Here is a 20,298-nt window from a genome sequence, read left to right on the forward strand (position 1 = left end):
TGACTGGTTGTGGTAGCTTGAGAGTGCCCTAATTTAAATATAACAAAATTTCCCTTTACTGGATAACGTACATGGCTGTATGTAAGAGAGATGTTATAGAGTCTTAGTGAGAGGCAGCACGAAATGTCGTTCTATTTGCAGTGGTAAAGCATGTGCCCGGCTGCCTGTTGCACTCTCTGGTAGCTCCAACTATACGGGGCTGCTATGTACACGTGCAGACTTCCCTATTCCTGGAGCAGGATACATATTTCATTTACTGTAACAGGGCTCTAAGCCAGTACGTGAATTCCCCATTACTCATAAACCCTCCTTATTCTATTCAAGCACAAAAAAAATTTAAGGAATTACTAGTCTTTTTTTTAAAGAGCACAGTGAAATTGTGTCTGATGTCTGCAAACTGCCAACGCTGAAGTATAAGAAATAGTTTTATTCTTACAGCTCCGGTCAGGTGCTCCAGGTTTGGCCGTTAGCAATGGTGACCGCAGGTCGTTTGCTGCCTTTGAGACCTGATGTCATCTTTGCTGTAAAAACTAAGAGAGGACTCGCTATTTGCTTTATCTGCTCCGAGTTTTCCAGGCAGCATCTGCCGCTTCCAGGGTGCGCTGTGAAATCCTGCAAAGGCTCTTTGCTAAAAGGAGACTTGAGCTTTTTGGGGGGACGCCAGCCCCATCTGAAACTCTTGGGCTGCTTGGGAAGGGACCTCGGTGGCGCGTGTGGTTCCTCACCGTCCACGTCTCTTCCTCTCCCTGCAGCAGATAAACCGAAACGCTCCTGCGAGAGGCTGCCCCGGGTGAGTTTGTGCAAGCGCCGCCCGCGGGTCCCTCTTGCGAGCTGGCGAGGGGCTGACCGGCCGAGCGGCGGATGTTGGGGTTAGTGATTCAGATGATGACAGGAAACCAGAAACTGGCTAACGAGCCCCGGCGGAACCGGCTCCAGCATTGGTGGCTGCGGCCGTGAGTTGCAGGAGGAGATGGGACAGATGGGAGAGAGCGGCTGAGGCTGTGGGTAAGGTGGGAGAGGGAGAGACGGGTGCCTGGGGCTGCGTGGGGTTTGTGCGAAGGCTTTGGGGCAGGTGGGGTGTCCCACTGATTTCGGTGAGACCAGAGATCTCGGGCTCAACCTCGGTGACCCTTTTAAAGAGGGTTCAAGGTCATCCCTGTAAAACCCCTCTGAAAAGCAAGGTGCTGGATGTTACCCCTTGCTGCTGCTCATGGCCATCACCTGACAAGCTCCACGGTATGAAAATTACCAAATATCTCTTCTAGCAGCGCTTACACCCCTCTGGACCCGAGAAGGGAGTTGAATCCCATACAGCCTGGACGGCCTGTTTTATGATGCTATTCTTTACATCTCCCCACTCCCTCTGCTGATGGCAGCAGGGCTTTTTCAAATTACATTATTTCTGCATTCGCATCTACTAAAATGTTCTGGAAGGTTCAGGCTGAGCTGCCCTCGTCCCGTATCTACTGAGCCCTGCTTCTGGCTCCTGCCTACAGCTTCTGGGACCGCTGCAGCCCACGAGGTTTGCCCCTCCAAAGCCCAATCCTACGGAATAGCTGACTTGAACTACACTTTCTGGGTTTTCCATCGGTTTCAAGGCTGAATGGCATCATGTATATGAATGTATTTCTTTTACTACCTATAAGTGCTTGAAATTGCTAATCCTAGATGGAAAGAGCTTTGTCTTGGCATCGGTTTTCTCTTGCGATCAATGTTCAGTGTAATCTGGGCCGCGAGGTAGGCACTCTAGCAAAACAGGATAATTGTGGGATAATCTTGTGTGATATTGGCTCATTTTCATTGCTGTGGACTTAATAGGAGTACTTAGATACAAAGGGGTTGCCTATATCTGCAGTTCCTAATGTGGCGTCCCCCTGGACTCCGCAGCTGTGGCAAAGGGTGCTGCATGGCTTTGACGCTGCCTGAAACAGGGGAAGTGAAGGACGAATACAGGATATTTCTGTGAATTAGCTCCTTACACGGGCATGCTGCTTGTGATTAGGATTTTGCACCGTATTTTCCACCTGTGGTCTTTTTAAAGCATTTTACAAAGTGATAATCTAACTTCAAGTTGATTTATCAATTCCAATTTTCCCTCTTGTCCCATGTTCTACTAAAATGCATCTACTGCTTCCTTGGCATAATATAAAGTGTGGTCTACTTGAATAGCTGTGCAAAGCCAGACTTTATCTATACTGCAGCAGCTTTCCTAAGAAAATGTACCCATTTCTGGTAGGAAATGGGATGCGCAGACCTCTGGCAAGGGGCTTTTTCTGGAGACTCAGTGCTGATCATTGAAGTGCTTCCAACCACAGGAGCTTCCTTGGCCTGAGACTTCTTAATTTCTAAATTGCCGTGACTTTCTGCGGCAATCTGTGCAATGTAGACAAACAGAAAGTAGTGTTTCTTTTCTTAGAAATGTTAGAGACATTGAGTCAAGCTGAATATTGCATCTGTGCAACAAGTCCGTGTGCTAAATTTCATATGGCGAGGTTTTAAATAAACTCTCCGCTTTATATTTCATGCCGGTGACTCATCCAATTGGTCGGAATTAGTTTTAATTTATTGCAAACTAGAGCAGACCACAAAACTTTCTGGAGGGAAGAGGAGAAAACTGTTTTGTATTTTACCTTTTGGGCATTTTTTTTTACAAATAGGATGAACACGTGATAGAAACCTGCAATTTCAGTCTTTATCTTGCAGTGTGAACTTGGGGGGTGGACTTGACATCTGCAGTGGGCTAAAATTACTTCGTCGGAAATGATCTTACAGAAAACCAGCCATTTTTGCCGATGCCACATCAACACATTCCTCACTCTCCTGGATTTTCAGCAAAAAGTTTAAGGATGTTTTTATACTCGTAAAGGGTTTTTAAGTTAGATTTTTGCCTCTTCTGCGACAGTTGGAAAGTTCTTCCAGACTTTCCATCCATTAGGAATTTTATTTCCAGCCTGTGCGTATCCAGCTTATACCTACTCCTTTTATAAGCCAGCGTCGTCTTATTTAAATTTAAACAGCTTTTCTCACTTTGGTGTTTCTCCCTCGGACAGATTGACAATGACTGTCCGCGGACTGTCTCTCCTCTTTAGTAGACTTAAAAGCGAGAGACATTTCAGTCTTCCCTGATAAAAAAAACCTCCCCTTCCCTTGGCTGTTCATAGCGAGCCCCGTTACTGGAGACTCACTATAACTTAGGACTGGAAACCTTTCACACCAGCAACCAGGCTGACAAGACCTGGCACGTACAGACTGGACGATCTTTTGCAAGTTCATTAATTCTTCCCTTTTTTTTAAAAACAAAAATAAAAAATGTTTGTCTCTTGGATTGCTAAAAATATCCGAGGCCGTGAAAAGAGCAGCCCCTGTTCAGGAAGGCGTGCTTCCCCTTCGCGGGAGAGGTGCCGGCTGCAGAGACCATGACTTAACCCAGGCTCCAGCGGGTTACTCTCCCTGGGTGGATTTATTCGGAGCAGCTGCTCCCGGGGGATTTCGCGGGCCGTGGTGCTCGGGCTGCGCTTGCTGCCGGAGGCGCGGCCGTGGCCATGCTGGCTTCCTCGTGCGAGCAGAGACTTCTGCCTGTGGAAAAAGGGGGGAAAAAACATATAAAGGAACAGAGAAGTGTATAAAAAGAGCAGGGCATTTTGCTGCTCTGAATTTTACTCCTGAAGAGCTGAAACTAGATGGGAACCTTTCTCCCCACATTTGAATGCAGCATCTTGAAAGCAAGGCTGATCAGCAAGTTATTTACTCTGAGCATCCTTCTGATATATCTGGATCTCATCGCAGCCCTCTGTGGCTTGAGCCTATTTATTCTCCTTGCCGTCTCCCCAAGGCACAGAGCAGGGAAGCACGTTCAGCCTTCCAAATATTTTATTTATATCCTGCCAGCCATGAGTAAGTGCCTCCAGCCTTCTGCTTGTCATAAATCTGTTCATCACCTCCTCCCGTCAGCTCCTTACGAGAGGAGGTTTTGTACCAAAAGAAAGGATTTCCAGGGACTTGGGTGTTCAGTGAACATAAATAATAACCGCCAGGCCGGTGTTGTGCTTGTGACTTGGTAGCCGTGGGGGATGCCGTGGTGGGGTCAGACACGCAGCGCCCTGTTCAGCAGCCCCTGCGAATAACCCCCTTTTGTGTTGCTGTCGAGTGAGGGGCTCGGCAGCAGCCTGGGTTTGCGGTGTTACTGCCCCACTGCAGAAATTAAACCGGCTCGAGAAGGGAGATGGCGGCCGGCTTTGCAATGGTTTAAACTAGGTCAGCGCTGTCGGGCGCCTTCAGCTCTGCCTGGGCTTTGCTTAAAAAAAAAAAAAGAGAGAGAAAAAGAAAAAACCCCAATAACCAAAAAAACCCCACAAACAAATCAGCAATGTTACAGCCCTTTGTGTGATGAATTTTGGTCACCAGCACTGGGCCAACTTCCCTTAGCTGCCCCTTGCAGATGCTTTAGAGATGGCCCACAGCTCATGGTTTCCAGGGGAGATGCTGAGCCACGAGAAAATGATGTGAGAAACCACACGGTCCTGACCAGGCTCAGTCCCTGACATCCTGGCTGCCGGTCCTGCACCTTCAGGGTGGCTGCTGGGCACACCATTAGTTTAAAACGACTCACTCCAGCTTCTTCAGAAATTGCTGTGAGAAACTTTGCCCGACAAGGCCCCTGGGGGGTCTCTAAAGAGCAAAGCCACGGTGGAGCGAGCGCTGGGAGCTGCCACGGCCTTGCGAGTCTACACGACCTTGAAGAGCGTGGAGATAAACCCAGTTTCCTCACAAGCAGGGAGGATGGTCTCAAAGCCAGTTCGCCATTCTGCTTGATGTAGGGGCCTCCGGGCAGTCAGACCGTGCTCGGGCACCGCTGCGCGGAGGCTGGCACCAAACCCCAGGGAGCCCATCCCGCCCGGCAGCGATCGCTGCGTCCTGGCGCTGTGCCTGAGGGGCTGCTGGAGCAAAAATGGGGGGCTGTGTCTTTCCTTCCCTTCCCCTGCCCCACAATCATTTACATCGTGCCCTGGTAATTAGGATGCTGGCGCAGGACTGGGACTCCAATGCCGAACCGAACCACCAACCTACCGCCAGCATCCTCGGCCGCACGGGCAGGGGGATGATTGCTCGGCACCGAGCGGCTCGCCTGCTGCAAGGAGCTCTCTGGGTTCTCTCCTGCATGCATGGGCTGTCGGTGCGGCTTGCAGTCTGGGCAGAGAAATGTTATTTATTCTGCTTTACGCAAGCGGAAGCAGAAGGTGCTGAGCAGGGCAGAATCGAGCTGCTGTTTTCTATTGTCTGTTATTGGTATTTTAAAATTTATTTAATTATTTATTGTTTTTATACTTAGTTATTTCCCCCTATATATATCTTTTTCTCCCCTCATCCACAGTGTCTATACCAATACAATGTGGGCTTCATTTGTTATAAGGAGATTCAAGTTAGGCAGTACGAAAGCTTCCTACCAGGCAGAGCAATGATGGACTGGCCTTTGGCAAGTTGAAGTGTCTCCATCCCTAGGGGCCAAAGAAGTTGTTTATTAAAACCAAAAATAAATTAAAATAATCTGTAAGTAAAGAAAATCTGGCCCCGGGGAATAGGAATGGGCTAAACGATCTGTCCCAGTCCCAGCAGGCTGTTTTCTGTGATATTTATAGGATGTTTTGTATTTTAAAGGAAGAAATTGAAGCCAAATCATGCTGATTATTACAAAATGTTAGCTGGTGTTTGTGGAAGAGCCTGTCATGGAAAGGAGGGGAAGAGATGGTGTCTGAGCCAGCTCAACGCAGGAAAAAGTGTGGGGAAATTCACATTTAAAGTAATTCTGTGCTGCAGGGAAATAGCTAGGGTGCCTTGTACAAAGGTCTTGGCAGCTCTGAATATTTCCAAGTGCCTCCCTTTTCGCCCTCTTTTCTAGACAGTTAAAAATAGTATCTGCTGACAATCTTTTATGATGCCAACGTGGGTTATGGGATTGGGAATGAGTAAATCCAAGCGGGTTTTTCCTCTTCATGCCAGCGTCCCAAGGGAAACCCCGTGAACAACTTCTCCTTCCTTGTGGTGAAATGGCTCTGGGGTGAGCTCAGGTCGGGCTGGAGCAGCACGGGGAAGGGCATTGCCTCTGTCACCCCATGGGAATATCACCCTGAAGTCTCTTCTGCAGCCTTAGAAACACCCAGCTCTTTGAGGGTGTCTTTGGGGCGCTCTGAGGGGGTGGGAGCTCTCCGAGCGGCGGCCGCGCAGCCTCGCGTGCCCCTGGTGCTCACAGGGTTCCTCTCACTGCTGTTTCAGGCTGGACGTGGCCGGGCCATGGCGCAGCTGGAGCTGCTGTGGGCGGCTGCTGTGCTGATGCTGCTCGGGGCCGCCGTCAGCCTCTGCGTCAAGTGCCAGCACTCCGGTAAGGCGCTGCCATGTGCGCCAGGGTCCTGCCCCTGGCCCCGGGTTGGGCTGGGGGTCACGCCGGGCAGACCCTTTCCTTTTGGGGTGTCCCCTCTGGGCGGGTTTGGTCCTGCTCAGCCACGTCCTGGCTCAGGGTGCTTTGCCCCCGCAGGGATGCTCCCAGCAGCTTGAGCTGGGAAGGGTCTCTGCTGGTGGCCAGAGAGCAGCTGGAGGGGAAGGACGGACCCCCTGACCCTGCAGCACCCCTTCCCTGGGTGGGTGGGTGCAACGCCGTGGGCTGCAGACCCTTCTCCATGGGCACTGTCGTTGGTGGCTTTGGGACACCCCACATGGGAGGACCGTATCCAGGTGCACAAATCCTGCGGGGGCAGACGGGCAGGAGGAGGGCAGGCACGAAAGGGCAGGCTGGGGGATGTATTCGTATATACATTAAATACAAAGGCGGAGGTGAGCACCCACCCGGGCAGGGGGTTTGAGCCCACCTCTCAGTGCTGGGTGGGTTTTACTGGGAGAGGCTGCAAGGTAGGGTTTTGGGGATGGGAATTGCTTGCTTGCTTGCTTTGTGGCGCCTGAGATAAACACTACGCTTTAGACATGGTTTAAAAAACTAAATCAAAACCCTTTTGCAACTGCTGCTCATTGCCTCCGCTGTTCTCTCGTGCTCCCGACTGAAGAAGTTTTGTGAACGTGTTTTATTATTTTTCTGATCTTTAGCTCCCAAATCATCCTTTCCTAAGAGCTTTTTTATTTCCCCTGCCTTCCAGCTACCAAGCGAGAGAAGCAGCCGAACGAGCGAAGCAGCCAGTAAGTTGCCTTTCACAGTCGCGCTTCTCCCCCAAACAGCTCACCTGGGGTGAGACCCTGGCCGGAGCCAGATCCGCTCCGTGCCTCACAGCTGAAATCTGGATTTATATAAAATAAAATAATCCCAGAATGGGGCGTGCAGGGCGGTGTGCCCCAGCCCGGGCGCTGCTGAAGGGATTATGCCTTTACAAAGAATAATCCAAAATGAAACTGAAGCTCTGACCGTGATGCCTGTGAGTCATTACCTAGTTGGAAAAAGGTCTGGGAGAATTGGAAGGCCAAGTCCTTATCCTGTCCCGTTGCACCCTGAGATGAGACAGAGAGGTTGGTCACTTCATAAACAAGACCCTGCCCTTGGCTGGTGCTGGCGGGACCCTGTGCCAGAGCAACCACCGACCTACAGCATAAGCAATGAAGGAAATGCACATGTACACACATGCACACCCCCTTATTTCCTTCAGCAACAGACAAACCACAGCTAAATGATATAAAGAAAAAAAAAAAGCTGGCTTGTAACCTTTGATATAGGAGTAAATGTGGTGCAAAGGGGCTCTGCGAAGGCCTCCGTGGAGTTGGGGTGTTTGCTTCTGCCCCGCTTGCCCAGGACCAGGGGAAGGGCTTCGGTGTGGTCCATCGGAGGCCGATGGAAAAGCCAGTGCAGGCACTGTCCCCTGCGGGCTCGTACTGAATCGTCTGAGTTCTTGAAATTTATACTTGGATTAGGTGGTTTGACTTCAGACTCGTGGTATTGTGTGCTCTATTTAAAGACGTGTGCTCTTTTGAGAGATCTTTTTCTGGGTTAGTCAGGGCTTTTTGCAAGCAAAGTTGTTTAACTCTGTATATTTGCAGGGTTTGCAGTGAGGCCCTTTGCCTGACACCTCGTCTGCCCGCCAGCCCTGTGCTGTGAATGCCACCTTGGGATGGTGGGGTGACGCGAGTGAAAGGAGGGGGGGAAAGGGACACTTTCAGGGTCCCAAAATCAGAGTTAATAGGTGCCTGTATGCACCCGTGGTTGAAGAGCCACTGAAGCCTCTTGTGCTCTGAAGAGCACGTCTTCTGTTAATTAAAAAGTAGAGAGGTTATTGGGCATGTATGTTATTTTTATTATTGGTCATGTATGCTATTTTTTTCAGGTTGATGTTAAGGGATGTTGGGAGGGGCAGGGACAGCAGTGGAGGTGAAGCAGTGAGGTTTGAAGCCATTTCACAAGTGAACACCCAGTTTTTGTGGGCGAAAATGCTCTTCTGGCCTTAACTGGTGCAAAAAGTGTCCCAGTAGGAATTATCCTAAATGATGTTTTCCTCACCCCCGGGTCCTTCCCTTAGCTGATGTTGGCTGCTCTGCCAATGGCCCATAAGCACATCTTGACTTTAAAGGGTCAAAAAGGGTTCTGGGAAGCTGCTCCCAGCTCGTGTGGGTCCTGCCCTTCCCTCTGCTCAGCAAACAGGGAGGTCTCTCGCATCTATTTTCCTTGTCATAGACCCCAAAACTCAGCTGAGGCTGTACCTCCGTTTTTTCCAGGCTTGAAAGCCAGCAGACATTTGAGGTGATCCGATCCCATTCCAGTGAGTATGAATGTTGCCCAGGGCTGCTGCATTGCGGGGTGGGGGTCCTGCATGCACAGAACAGGAGGAAAGTAAAAATAAAAGGGTCACTTTGAAGCCAGGCGGTGAAATTATATTAGACTGACATTGTCAAAGCCACCTTAAATGGCTCTAGTGATGCAAATTCTGAGCTCTAGGAAAAAATCTCCCTTCGCATTGAAAATAAATCACCAAAGCAATGTCATCGAAATGCAACCCCTTATTAACTTGGGCTCTTCAAACTGCCCTGTTTGCCCTGTGAAAACAACAGTGTGGGTGAACCCAAATTGATAGGAGTGACTCATTTATCATCACCCCCTTACTGCTTCCTGCAGCAAGCTGGGTTAGGTGCTGACCTTTTGATTTTTATCCTGAAACGAGCTGCTGACAGGGTCTGTATTAAATGTCACTGCCTGCAGACGGCTCTGTGGGGCTGCTCCTTTCCCTGCGGCCTTGCTGAGTCTGAGCCCCACAAACCCGCTACGAGACTTTGCTACAAGCCCAGCCTGACAAAAACTTATGACCTACTGGTGCTGAGCGTGGAAAAGACCCCGAAATCAAGAGGGTCTGGGGGGAATGGGCAACAAGGCAGTGGTCGGCATTGTAGCTTCCTCCGATGTGTGTTTGGTAGCTCTGCGGTCTGCACAGACACCAGCTTTTTCTGTTTGTTTTCCATTTTGGCCACCATGTACTTTCAAGGAACGATTTGGAAGCTGTTTTGGGATGCATTAGAAAAATGCTTGCCAGTACTGGGGAATCCTCTCTGTTGGATGCTTTGTGCTCATTGAAATATCTGCTGCTGCCATAATAATTAACGTCTCATTTTGTTCTTGCTGCTAGCTACAACCCGAAGGCTGGAACAAATTAAGGAACATGAAAACTTCCCAGGAGTAAGGTAGGTAAAGAAACCAAACCTAAACATAACTATAGAGCCAAGGCTGGGTGAACTTCACCCAACATAGTGAAGGTTCAGGATTTGGGGTTGGGTCCTGGACCCTATACATGTGGCTTGGGCTATACTTGATCTATTGATGGTCAACAGCGGGTTTAGACCTTTTCTGGATTTTCTTCAGTCTGACTACATTCTACTGGCAACCGCTTAAATTGAACCCAAGCAAATGAGCTGTGTTTGTACATAATACGTACATCATGAAACAAACCCCACCATTCTCTGCTTATAAGCAGTTTGACACAAGAAATCCCATTCTCCCCACCACCAAAACCCCAAAAACTACATGGCCGCGATACCTCTGCTGCAATATTCAGACATAGTGGGATTTGACCCCAAACTCTTCTTGTGTGCCCTGTTAAACCTCGCAAGGAGGTTTCACAGATGGCCCTTCTGGCTTAGTCATTGCTGTGGTTTGTAACCCCTGGTATGGTTTGCTCGGACCTGGGATTTTAGCTTCCTTTTCTCTCTTTCAGGAAAACCACCAAGGAGCTTGGCGCCTCCCACTGCGGATACGGTGAGCATCTCCCCCAGGACGGGCACCGGTTCGATGCTCTCCCCATCCCCCGCGGCTGCGGGGGAAGCACCTACTGCAAAATTCATAAATGGGGATGTTGCAAATATCAGCTCATTTGTGTAGGTACCGGCTGGGAGCTCCCACCAGTTTTGGGAAGACAAAGCCTCCGAGAGGCTGGTTACTCACTGCTGGACCCCAGGCAGGGCATGGAGGGGCGGTTTATCCTGGAAACAAGCTGGGTGATTATAAAATTAACTGCTGTTATTAGCACCTGCCCGTGACGCTTGTGGCTGGTCTGCACCGTGACACTTAATAAGAACTAGCCTGGGTCTGAGTTTAAAATCCAGTCCTCATCCTGCTACGGCTGACCAGTCCTGGTTAGAGCCCCAGGGTCAGATTATTTAAAATATCACCCCTGGCTGTCCCAAAACCTCCACCCTGGGGTGTCCAACCTTGCAGCTGTGTCCCCCAGCCCGGAGCAAGGAGCTGAGCGGCGTCAGAGCTGCTGGTGCCGCAACGCTCGGTGGCTCCATCATCGAATGGTTCCCATCGCTCAACCTGAGCCCGAACGTAATGTGCCCCTCTGTTTTTCTCCAGGGAGCAGGACCAGCTTCAGGTATCAAAATTTCCTGACAGGTAAATGCTGCAGCCGCATGTCTGGAAGTGTGGGGAGGGAAGGCTGCCGAGGCGATGAGTGGTTATGAGGGATGAGAGCCGGCAGGGAGCATGCAGGCAGCCGGCGCGGCAGCTGGCAGAGCTCTGGCTTGGTTAATTTAGTGATTGCTTTATAAGTCACGCACTGATCTGATTAACGGTCAGAGCAGAGGGGGACAGGATGCTCATGAGCCCCCCACTCCCTCCCAGAGCAGTGTGAGCTGGTGCTTGCCCTGAGAGGATTATTGGCGCATCGAGCTGTGCTTTCCTCTCCCAAATGCGGGAGGATATTCCCGATCTCCCTGCCAGCTGGCAGGATCTGCCCATGAGAAGTGGTGAGCCCTGGTTTTCTCAGGGCCTGGGGTGGATTGGGGCTGCCTCCCCCTGCTCCAGCCTCCCAGCTCTGCTTGTGGATGGGCTTTGGGGCCGTGCCGGGGCTTTCTGGCTGCTGGGGACATCTGCCATAGCTGCGCTTGAGCAATTTGTCCAGCTGTGCTTTGGGACGGCGGTTTGCGTTTATGCAACGGCGTGGTGTGGTGACAGCAAACCCTTTGTGCCTGCAGAGGACTGCCTGCAAGGGGACGCTGCCTACGTGTAAGTAGCTGCCCACCGGCGCAACCGAGCGGCGCCGCACGGGTCCCAGCATCATCGCTCACTCCTGGCTCTTGTAGCTCCGGCTGGGGGGGCCGTGGGCTGCCCCGGGCAGGAGGAGCTAACGGTGCCCCTCCTTACAGGGAGCCCATGTCTCTGGATTACTACAACTGTGCTCGGTTCTTCACACCACCCAACGGTAAGGTCTCCACGTGAGCAAGATAGGTTGCTTCTCCAGCCACCAGCCCGCTGCCCCGTGGCTCCAGGGAGCCCGTGAGACTTTTCTCACCTAGGTGTGTGCGTTACTGCAGTAAGGCCTGAAGCAAGCGTGGGTCCAGGAGACACTTCCGTTAAGGGGTGTAGTCAAGCCATGGGGCGCGAGGGATGCTCAAGACCCGATCAGCCCATCCGTTGGTTGTAAACAGGATGGCCCAAATGCATCCGTGGCTCTGATTGCACAAAACGCTTCTCACCCTGTTTTGTCTCTTGGCAGCAGCAAATTATCCATCGCTGCAGGAGCGTTTGGGGTAACGAGGCCATTTTCCTGGTTGTAGCTTGGTCTGGTTTGGGTGAGCAGAGGTTGCAGCTCCACAGGGTCCTGCCCAGACACGCAGGAAAGGGCATGTCCTCATCCAGAAGTTTTTTGCCAAAGGGAGGCTATCAAATATTTTGTATGCTTGGTTTATGAGGCTAATGAATGAAGGTGGGATGAAACGCACTGCTCCATTCAAATGTGTCTTTTCAAGGCAAGTATTGCATCTAGGAAACGTTTTTACCTCCCTGGGTACTCGGCATTTTTATGCACTGACTCAGGCATCAATCTCTTTTTCTCTAAAATTAATTTCAAAACATGAATCCTACTTTTTATTTAAAAAGAATGGAGGGAGAAAAAAATATATAAAAAAAAAAAAAGAAAAAATATCTTGTTTACCAACAAATTTTAAGTTATTTAAAAAAGGGAGAAAGAGAAACCTGAATGTATTAGCATTAATGTTTTTGTATCCCCTACTAGTTTTAATACTTTTTCAGCGGCTGAGGATGACCTAGAGGCAGTGTCAGTGTGCAGCTGTTGCGGAGCTGCTCCGAGCAGCTCGCTTGGCTAGCGCTCCCCGCTCCTGCCCGCCGTGGGTGTGGGCAGCAAAGCCCTCGCCGGTGCCGGGACTGCCTGTCCTGGCTGAGCCCATCGACCCGCTGGGCTCGGTGCTTCTCCCCTTCAGCTTTGGAGAAGCACAGAGGGTCGTGGTGTGGGCAGCAGCGGTGCTTACGCTGTCTGCAAACATTTCCAGCTTAGGTGCTGTGACCACACCAACTGTTGGGTGTCAGCAGTGCTTTCAGTACCAGTGGATGCAGGTTTTGAGGTTAGCAGCGTAGGGACTCACATGCTTCAGCCACTCACAGGCCTGTCCAGAGAGCTGAAATAACCAGCAACAGAACAAAGAGCTTGCGGGGGGGTTAAAAATTCTTTTAAGCAGGTTTTGGTTCTAGATATTAATAGGTTTGCATACTGGGCTCAGACAGATGGTGTGCTTGGAATGGGGCTCAGTTCCTTCCCAGAAACTGAGAATAAGCCCAAGAAGACACCGCAGTCAAAAGCTTAATGCTCACTGGGAAGGAATACCCCCTCCCAACGGCTACCCTGGGCAGGGTGCCTGGGGACTCACCCCTTGCTGGAGCCGGCCCTCTCCCTGTTCACCTTAGCGGCTGCTGATAGGGTAGTAATTACGCTTATTGGGTTTTATCCCTATCCTAAGGAAAGTCACAGTTGGTGGCTTGGAAGGGATGTGGCAGACAGCATCGGAGGTGATGGTGCTCCCACGGGGCAGCAATCGCCCCCTGCAGCTGTGCTGGGGATGCCCTGGCCTCGGGTTGGTGCAGGCTGGCAGGAAGACTAACAATTTTTTAGCTAATGTGCATTTTGTTGTGGGAAACAGCCCTCTCCTACAGGTGCTGAGGGATCTTCCCAGGTCACCTGTGCTTCCTTAAGCCCTTTTCCCCCCTCTCTCTTCTCTCTGCCAGAGAAAGAAGAGGATTCCCATTCCTATCAAAACGTCATCATTGGAACACCTCACAGCTCCGATCCAGGTAGGTGTGTTGCTGTCGTGGCTTTTGTGTGCTGTACAAGGGTATCTGGAAGCACAGAGAGGGAGGGCGACCCGCTCAGCCGAGGGAAAACCCCCTCGTTCGCAGGCTCAGCTCTTCCTATCAGCTCAGTGCTGGCAGAGCTGAGGCACAGAGCAGACCTGGAACGTTCCCCCTTTCTGCAGCAAAACGCACACGGTGATACCTTACTGGCCAAGAGCTCACCTCCGAGCTGATCCCTTTGTTTAGGAGATCTCTGCAGCAATTCAGGAGCCTTGGGTTCTTCAATGCTTCTCTAGGTCTTTCAGTGTCGTCAGCCAAGACTGACCATGGTTCTAGCCCCCAGCTCAGGTTTCTTACCACGTCCGGCCCAAGAAGGCTGCAGCCAGAGAGCTGCTGGAGGATGGCACTGCACCACAGAGTCTGCTTAAGGGCTTCCAGCTTCTGTCCTGGGATGTTGCAATCAAAATAGGAAGTCAAGCTGGTTTCCTTCAGGAAATTAGCACAATGCTTTCTGCACTGCTAGAGCCTGCTCCTGGCTTTGCACGGGGCGATTAGAGGAGGCGGGAGCAGCAGGGACCAGCCTGATCCCCGTCTGCGCCCGCAGCTATCCAGGCGCGTGGTCAGGGCTGGAAAAGCAATGAGGCAGCATCAGCCGACCTGCGGCAGGATGGCAGCCGCCCGACTGGAAACTCACTCACATGCAAGGGGCAGTCGGGGAGCTGTGGCTGGGGGGGCTGTTTCACAAACATCCAGTTTTAGTCCACTTGCTGTTCATCGTCATCCCGTACAAACTCTTCTTAGTCACAGATGATGCTGTAGACTATGAGAACAGCGCGGCGATACACATATGGAACCTCCAGCAAGCAGAAGGTATGTTCTCTGTAACTGTTTACTATTTAGGGATGGGGCTCATGGGCAGGGTGCCTGTCGCACTAAACCGGTGCAGACCGTGCTCAGGGCAACGCAGCCATCACCCCCATCTCGAGTTATTTTTTCCCCAGTCGTCCATGATAAATGTCTAAGGCAACGTCCAAATTGCTACGCCCACTTGTAATTTCATGTTGCTATGATGGGACACGTGTTTCTTGTCCACAAAAGGCCACGGTGCAGGTGGCCGTCCCTAAACCCTGACCACAGGATGCTGCAGAAGAATGTCACTCTTCGTGTCATTCTATCCTCTCTTGTTTTCAAGTTGCCCTGGTGCAAGCTCAGCCTTGTAATCCCCTCTGACAAAGAAACACGCATCCAGCGGGTCGGCCCATGACTTTCCTGCAGCAATCGGGGGTGCACATTTCTTAAACTGCTCTTTAAAAGTTAGCTTAACCTAACGTGTGGCTTCCTGTGCAGTGTTGGGGGTAGTCTGGCCTGGGAGATAGTGGTGCATGTATACATATATATTTAAGAGCTTTCTGTCTCTGGTGTGGAAGCTGCCTAAGCAAACTGATTCTTGTTATCCTGTTTGCGCACTCTCTAGATTAAATCTAAGTCATTCTCTCTTGCCTCTGAAAAGCTGTCCATGCTCACTGTTTGCAGAGCATTTGCAAATTTCCTATGACCGTTCTGAACCCCCTTCAAGGAGACCTTGACACTGTGATCTGAGGTTTCTTGGCCCAGGCACAAAAACCTGTTGGTACCGGAGGCTAAATACTGACAGGACACACAGCGTGTCTATGTGGTTTTAGATCAACGCGCTTACTGATCAGGGTTTCCCATCCTCAGTTGCAGCTCTGCAGATGGAAAGCCCGGATGATGAGCCAGACTATGTCAACACGGCCCCTGCATCAGGCCCTGCCCCTCTGTCAAATAAAAGGTAAAAAGAGAGCAAATGGTTGAGGCATTTATTTAGAGATGGGAGGTTTATTGTGTTTATGCCAAAGAGAACTCAGCTGGAGCTTTGCCCCTTGCTGGTGGGGCCAGCCGGTGCCCAGCAGCCCATGCGGGCAGTGCAGGGAGCAGGGGCAGCCTGCTCTGTGCCGTACCGTGTCTCTGGCTGATGCCGAGCTGACTTAACCCCGACCAGGGAGACAAATTTGTCAAGGTCTGTGTCCCAGCCCCAGCACTGCCCTCCTCCAACAGGAACTCAAAACCGTTTCACAGCAGCTTCATGCAGCGCTGCCACGTGCCGCAGGCAGGAACCCCCAAAACCCGTCTGGTCTGTGCAGCTCGGAGGCTGAGCAGCATAAGGGATTCCCTGGGCTCAGCTGAGCCCTGCCTGCTCTGCTCCGACCGCATATCCTGCCCCATTATCAGCAGCAACCTGATGCTGATGATAAAGAATTACTCAAGGCAATTAAAGTAACAACTGTCCGCGGAGAGCTGCAGGAAAATGGCATTGCACTGAATGAGTGGGTGATATAACACAGTCTCAGTAAATTCATGGTAATGTGCAGAGGAAAAGTAGCCCCAGATACACCAAACACAGGGACAGGTTCTGCATTAGGTGTTCCGGCTCAAAATGGGCTCTCGGAGGCTTTGCAGAGAGCTCACAGCAAGCACTGGCTGAGTTCTTGGCAGACGAGTGTAGGTGGATTGCTGAGAAAGGGAAGGAGGAAAATAAACCACTGCTGTGCTAATGTATAGATCTGTGGTGTCTTTATATGCTGATTAGAGCATGTAGTGCTGGTCACCCAGCTTCCAGACTAGATTAGGAATCCAGCTGGGGGAGGGACTGGGACCAGTATTGCTCTCCTTGTCGGGTTTTACTCTCTGAGCACCTGCAGAGACCCAGCAGGATCATCTTTATGCCACGTGCTGGCAGCTCCAGTTACAGGGTTTTACAATCCCCAAACTGCTGGCACCAGCAGTGGGCAGCCCCCAAAAGCGGATCTTTCTGAAGCCGTGCAAAGTATTTATGATTTGCCCCTGCCATGCAAAGCACCGTCACCCTATTCTCCACATTATAGCATTTGCTTTGAACTTCAGCAGCCCGTCCCAGCAGCGTTAGCTCTTACTCACAAAGACTGTGCAGGAGGGGAAGCCGCACCAAAGGCAGGCTGTGCTTTTTGGTCAAGGATTCAGCATGTGTCACTCATAGCACGCACATCGTTTCCCAACAGCACGTGCACGTGGTCTGACCGACAGCAAATCCAGCTCAGCCTGGTGAGCACGTCTTCCCCTGCCCGCAGACACCCACTGCTCCCCACGGGCCAACACCAGCCTTTGCTGGGATGCGGCTGAGCACGGGAACCCCGGCCCGAAAAACCTGCCGCAGCAGTACCTCGCTGCCAGGCATCTCTGTTTGAGCTGGAGCAAAGCAAGAGAATATCATAAAATTGGACTATTTCAGATGTGTTGCAGAGAAACGTGCTTTCTTACAGAGGAATTTCTTTTTGGAAGGTGTTTATGGAGTAGCCAGGCATCATGTTGGCTAAGCATCTGGAGGAAGGAAGTCAGATTATCCATGAAAAAATGAAAAGTGCTATAATGATAGCTCTTACAAGCAATTCTGCCTGTATTCCTTTTCCACAGGAAAGTTTTAAGGAGGAGGAGGAGGATTACATTTCTGCATTGGTCACAGCATGGCCCTGCTTTTCCCGGGCACACCGGACTGCTCTGTTTGCTGTTTGTAATGGGGAGGGTGCCCCCAGCCTTCAGGGCTGTGAGAGGAACAGTCAGGGCCAACAGGTGCCCAAAACGTTTAGCAAAGCTGCTGTAATGAGCACACCTGATTTAGTGGAGAGCAATGATCAAAGCAGCACAGGGGCTACCCTAAATCCACCCCCCAAAGTGATAAATGATGCTGGGGAGGTAGAAGAGGGAGGAATAGCTGTCCTGGGAAAACTGCTAGTTGTTAGCCCTAGCAAAACGCTATCATGGCTGTACGTGTGAATAGCTTCTGGCAGCTCCGTAAGTAAACTAAAATGGCCAATACAATTTTTGCCATTATAATGCTACCTCTGTTATAGCCTTTGCTAGCAGAGTAATGCTATAAAATCCCCATGTCTAACCATCAAATGCCAGCACAAGCTCTCCACTGAGGGTGAGAGAATTTGGGCTCCTGGCACTGCTGTGTCCTCTGTTCTGGTTATCATCCAGAGCACAACTGGGGCTTCTGCTTAGATGTGGACATTTTGTAGTGTACCTCACCCCTTGTCCCTGGAGAAAAAATGTAACAGGCAGCAGAGTTAAGAACTTGAAAGCAGTCAGTGGACTCACTGTTTTTTCTCCTCTTTTTTCAAGTATTCTACATAAAGTCTGAAGAAGTCCTGTGCTGAGCTGTGAGAGCGCACCCAGCGAGCATGCACACAGGGAGAGGGGAAATTTCAATCCCTCAGTGAAACCTCTTCTCCAAATTGTGCCCAAGATGACATAGAAGGGCTTCCACTGAAAGGAAGAAATGCTCTGCTTGAAGTCCCACAGAAGTCCAACTGCAAACCTGCAACTGGAGGAAGCACTCTGCCCAGCAGTGACCACGAGCAAGCCAAGAGCTCCTTCTCCCGTCTCAGTCCCCTGCACGTCTACTTGAGGGAGGATGGCCAGTCCGTGCAATGCTTTCTCTTGTCAAGCCTGAAATGAATCTTTAAATTGCTGAGCAGTAATGTAGCCAGCTACTTAATTTGTCAGAGTGACTCATGCATGATGGTATTAAGACATAGGGATTACGTTCTGATTTAGTTCCTGTGCTCTCCTGCAGAAGTGGTTTCCTACAAGAGAGGAACTGGCAAGGCAGATGTTGCTTTTACAACAGCAGTGGTTCTCTGGAACTAAATGAGATACCAATCTGTTCACAAAAGGTAAAGACTAAAGAGGATTAAATCCCCACCTTATCCAGAGCTTGTAGTTCACAGTATCTGTCTGTGGCAGTTTTCCTTGAGTTTCGGTATGCCTTTTATAACGATACAAAGACCCCGCCACAACTGAGAAGGTCCAAGGCACAGCTGCCAGCCTCAGAAACCGGATCGGTCTGTCAGTAGTGCTATAGGACACATCAACCCTGAAACGTAACCCTCGTCTCTTGGGCCCTGATGCACAGATTTGGCACTGTTGTACCAGTTATTTATTAAAATTGAAAAGCCTCCAAAGAAAACTGGTGTTTTATTATGGTTTACTATGATGCAGACACTGTCTTTGCGTGGCTGGGTGAGACAGACCGAGATGGGAGCACGTGAGATGACAGGGAATGGTGCGCGGGATCTGATGGGGAGAAAATGTAGCTCCCTAAAGCCTTCTTCCTCAAAATCAGTTCAGAAGACTGTGTCAAGAAGAGATGCAGCCCATACTCATGTCTGCAGGACTGCTGACATTGAGCAGAGAAGTGGCGCTAAGGGCGAGCGAGCCCTGGAGCGGGAGAGGGGGATGTCAGGTGCTTCCTCCTGCAAATGACTCGGCTGTATTTTTAGCAGAATCGCTGAGACCATGGGTGGCCACTGATCGTGTAGCTGAAACAGTGGGTGGTTTGGGGTGAGGCTTAGGAGAAGATTTGCTTTAGCTCCTACAAATGCATTTGTTCCTGCTTCCACAGGACTTTTACAATGGAGAAAATCTAGTGTGCTTCAAGGATGTACACACACACGGTCAGCTACAGCCTGGTTTTCTGCTTACCCCAGCCTAGCTTCTACTCACACCCTCTGGTTTCCTGATGTTTAAATACTCTGCAAAAAGTTTGCATGGGCGGGGGATGTCAGTGTCCCAGTGAGCCCGGAGCAGACATGGTGACAGCCACAGCCTGGGCTCGCTCTGGACAGGCTCACAGACAGGCAAGGCAACGAGGAGATGCCTTTGTTACCAGCCCTCGCAGGGCCATGAAGCTGTCACCTGGTGTCTAACTCAGCACCTGAAGAAGCTCCCACTTCCCATGAAGCGCTGCAGACCGTGCATTTTTTGCTGGAGGGAAAGGGTGAGCGCCGTTCTCAGTGTCATGCAGTGATGTTATACCTACCGGTGAGTCATCTCATAACCGGAGGGAGTCATTAAATGATTAGGAGAAGATTAGCAGCAGTAAAAGATCCTTGGCACACAGTAATAGATCCAGCTAGAGAACTCCCAGAAAGTTCTAGCCGTTAGGTGAGCGCACGGCCAAAACATTAAAATAAGATTTGCTGCTCTCCTCGCTAAGCAGGGAGGCGGATCAGACCAATTACATTTTCCTGGGATGAGGCTCCTCTGCTGCCAAAATCCAAGTTTGAAAGTCGTGGAGCCAAAGCAGACAGGGCGGGAGCTGGATATAGAGCATCTTCCCTCCTCTTACTGGGAGTCTGAGCAAATCGCCCCCTTGCAGCTCTCCAGAAGAGCCAGCTGTAGAGAGGCATAAATCCTTTCTCAGCTTTCTGAAGCTCCTGAAGTGATTTCAGCCAGTGATCTCATTGTGCTGGAAGATATCCAGGGACTGTTACGGGAACTTTCATCAATGTTATTAGTCTTGTTCTGAACCACCTTACGTTTTTTCTTTGCAACGAGTGAGTACGTACGTGCGATTGTGTTCACTGACGCACTGTCCTGTCAGAACTCGTTTTCAGGTGGGCAAGGATTTCTGGTGCTCAACCAAAATCACCAGATCCTGTGTTGCCTGAACACAACGGCAAGGAGAAATGACAGCTCCCCTGGGTCCATGTATCTCTTTCCTCACATTAGGTAGGCAGCCAAGTGAGCAATTCACTTCCTGTTTTCAATTTAAGATGCATTAGAAAAGTAGTTTTGGCACTGCTGGTGTGGCTCTTGAGTGGAGCTGGGGAGCCTTAGCTAGCTGCCGGAAAGCAGAGCTCTGCACACCGAGAGGGTGAGCAACCACCGTGGGTAGAACA

The 20,298-nt window shown here is 50.6% G+C and overlaps 1 protein-coding gene across 1 annotated transcript; it reads left to right on the forward strand.

Annotated features, from left to right (window-relative positions):
• Positions 1-841: 841 nt before the first annotated feature.
• Positions 842-18,578, forward strand: LAT2 (linker for activation of T cells family member 2). Its single transcript, XM_064467905.1, has 13 exons — positions 842-1,005; positions 6,271-6,376; positions 7,143-7,182; positions 8,704-8,747; positions 9,606-9,660; positions 10,191-10,231; positions 10,829-10,867; positions 11,449-11,479; positions 11,620-11,675; positions 13,493-13,558; positions 14,360-14,428; positions 15,278-15,368; positions 17,738-18,578. Exons 2-13 carry the CDS (start codon positions 6,289-6,291, stop codon positions 17,754-17,756), a joined length of 639 nt encoding a protein of 212 aa, XP_064323975.1. The 5' UTR covers positions 842-1,005; positions 6,271-6,288; the 3' UTR covers positions 17,757-18,578.
• Positions 18,579-20,298: the final 1,720 nt, after the last annotated feature.

Source organism: Phalacrocorax carbo, chromosome 17 (assembly GCF_963921805.1).
Source record: "Phalacrocorax carbo chromosome 17, bPhaCar2.1, whole genome shotgun sequence".
Taxonomy (NCBI): domain Eukaryota; kingdom Metazoa; phylum Chordata; class Aves; order Suliformes; family Phalacrocoracidae; genus Phalacrocorax; species Phalacrocorax carbo.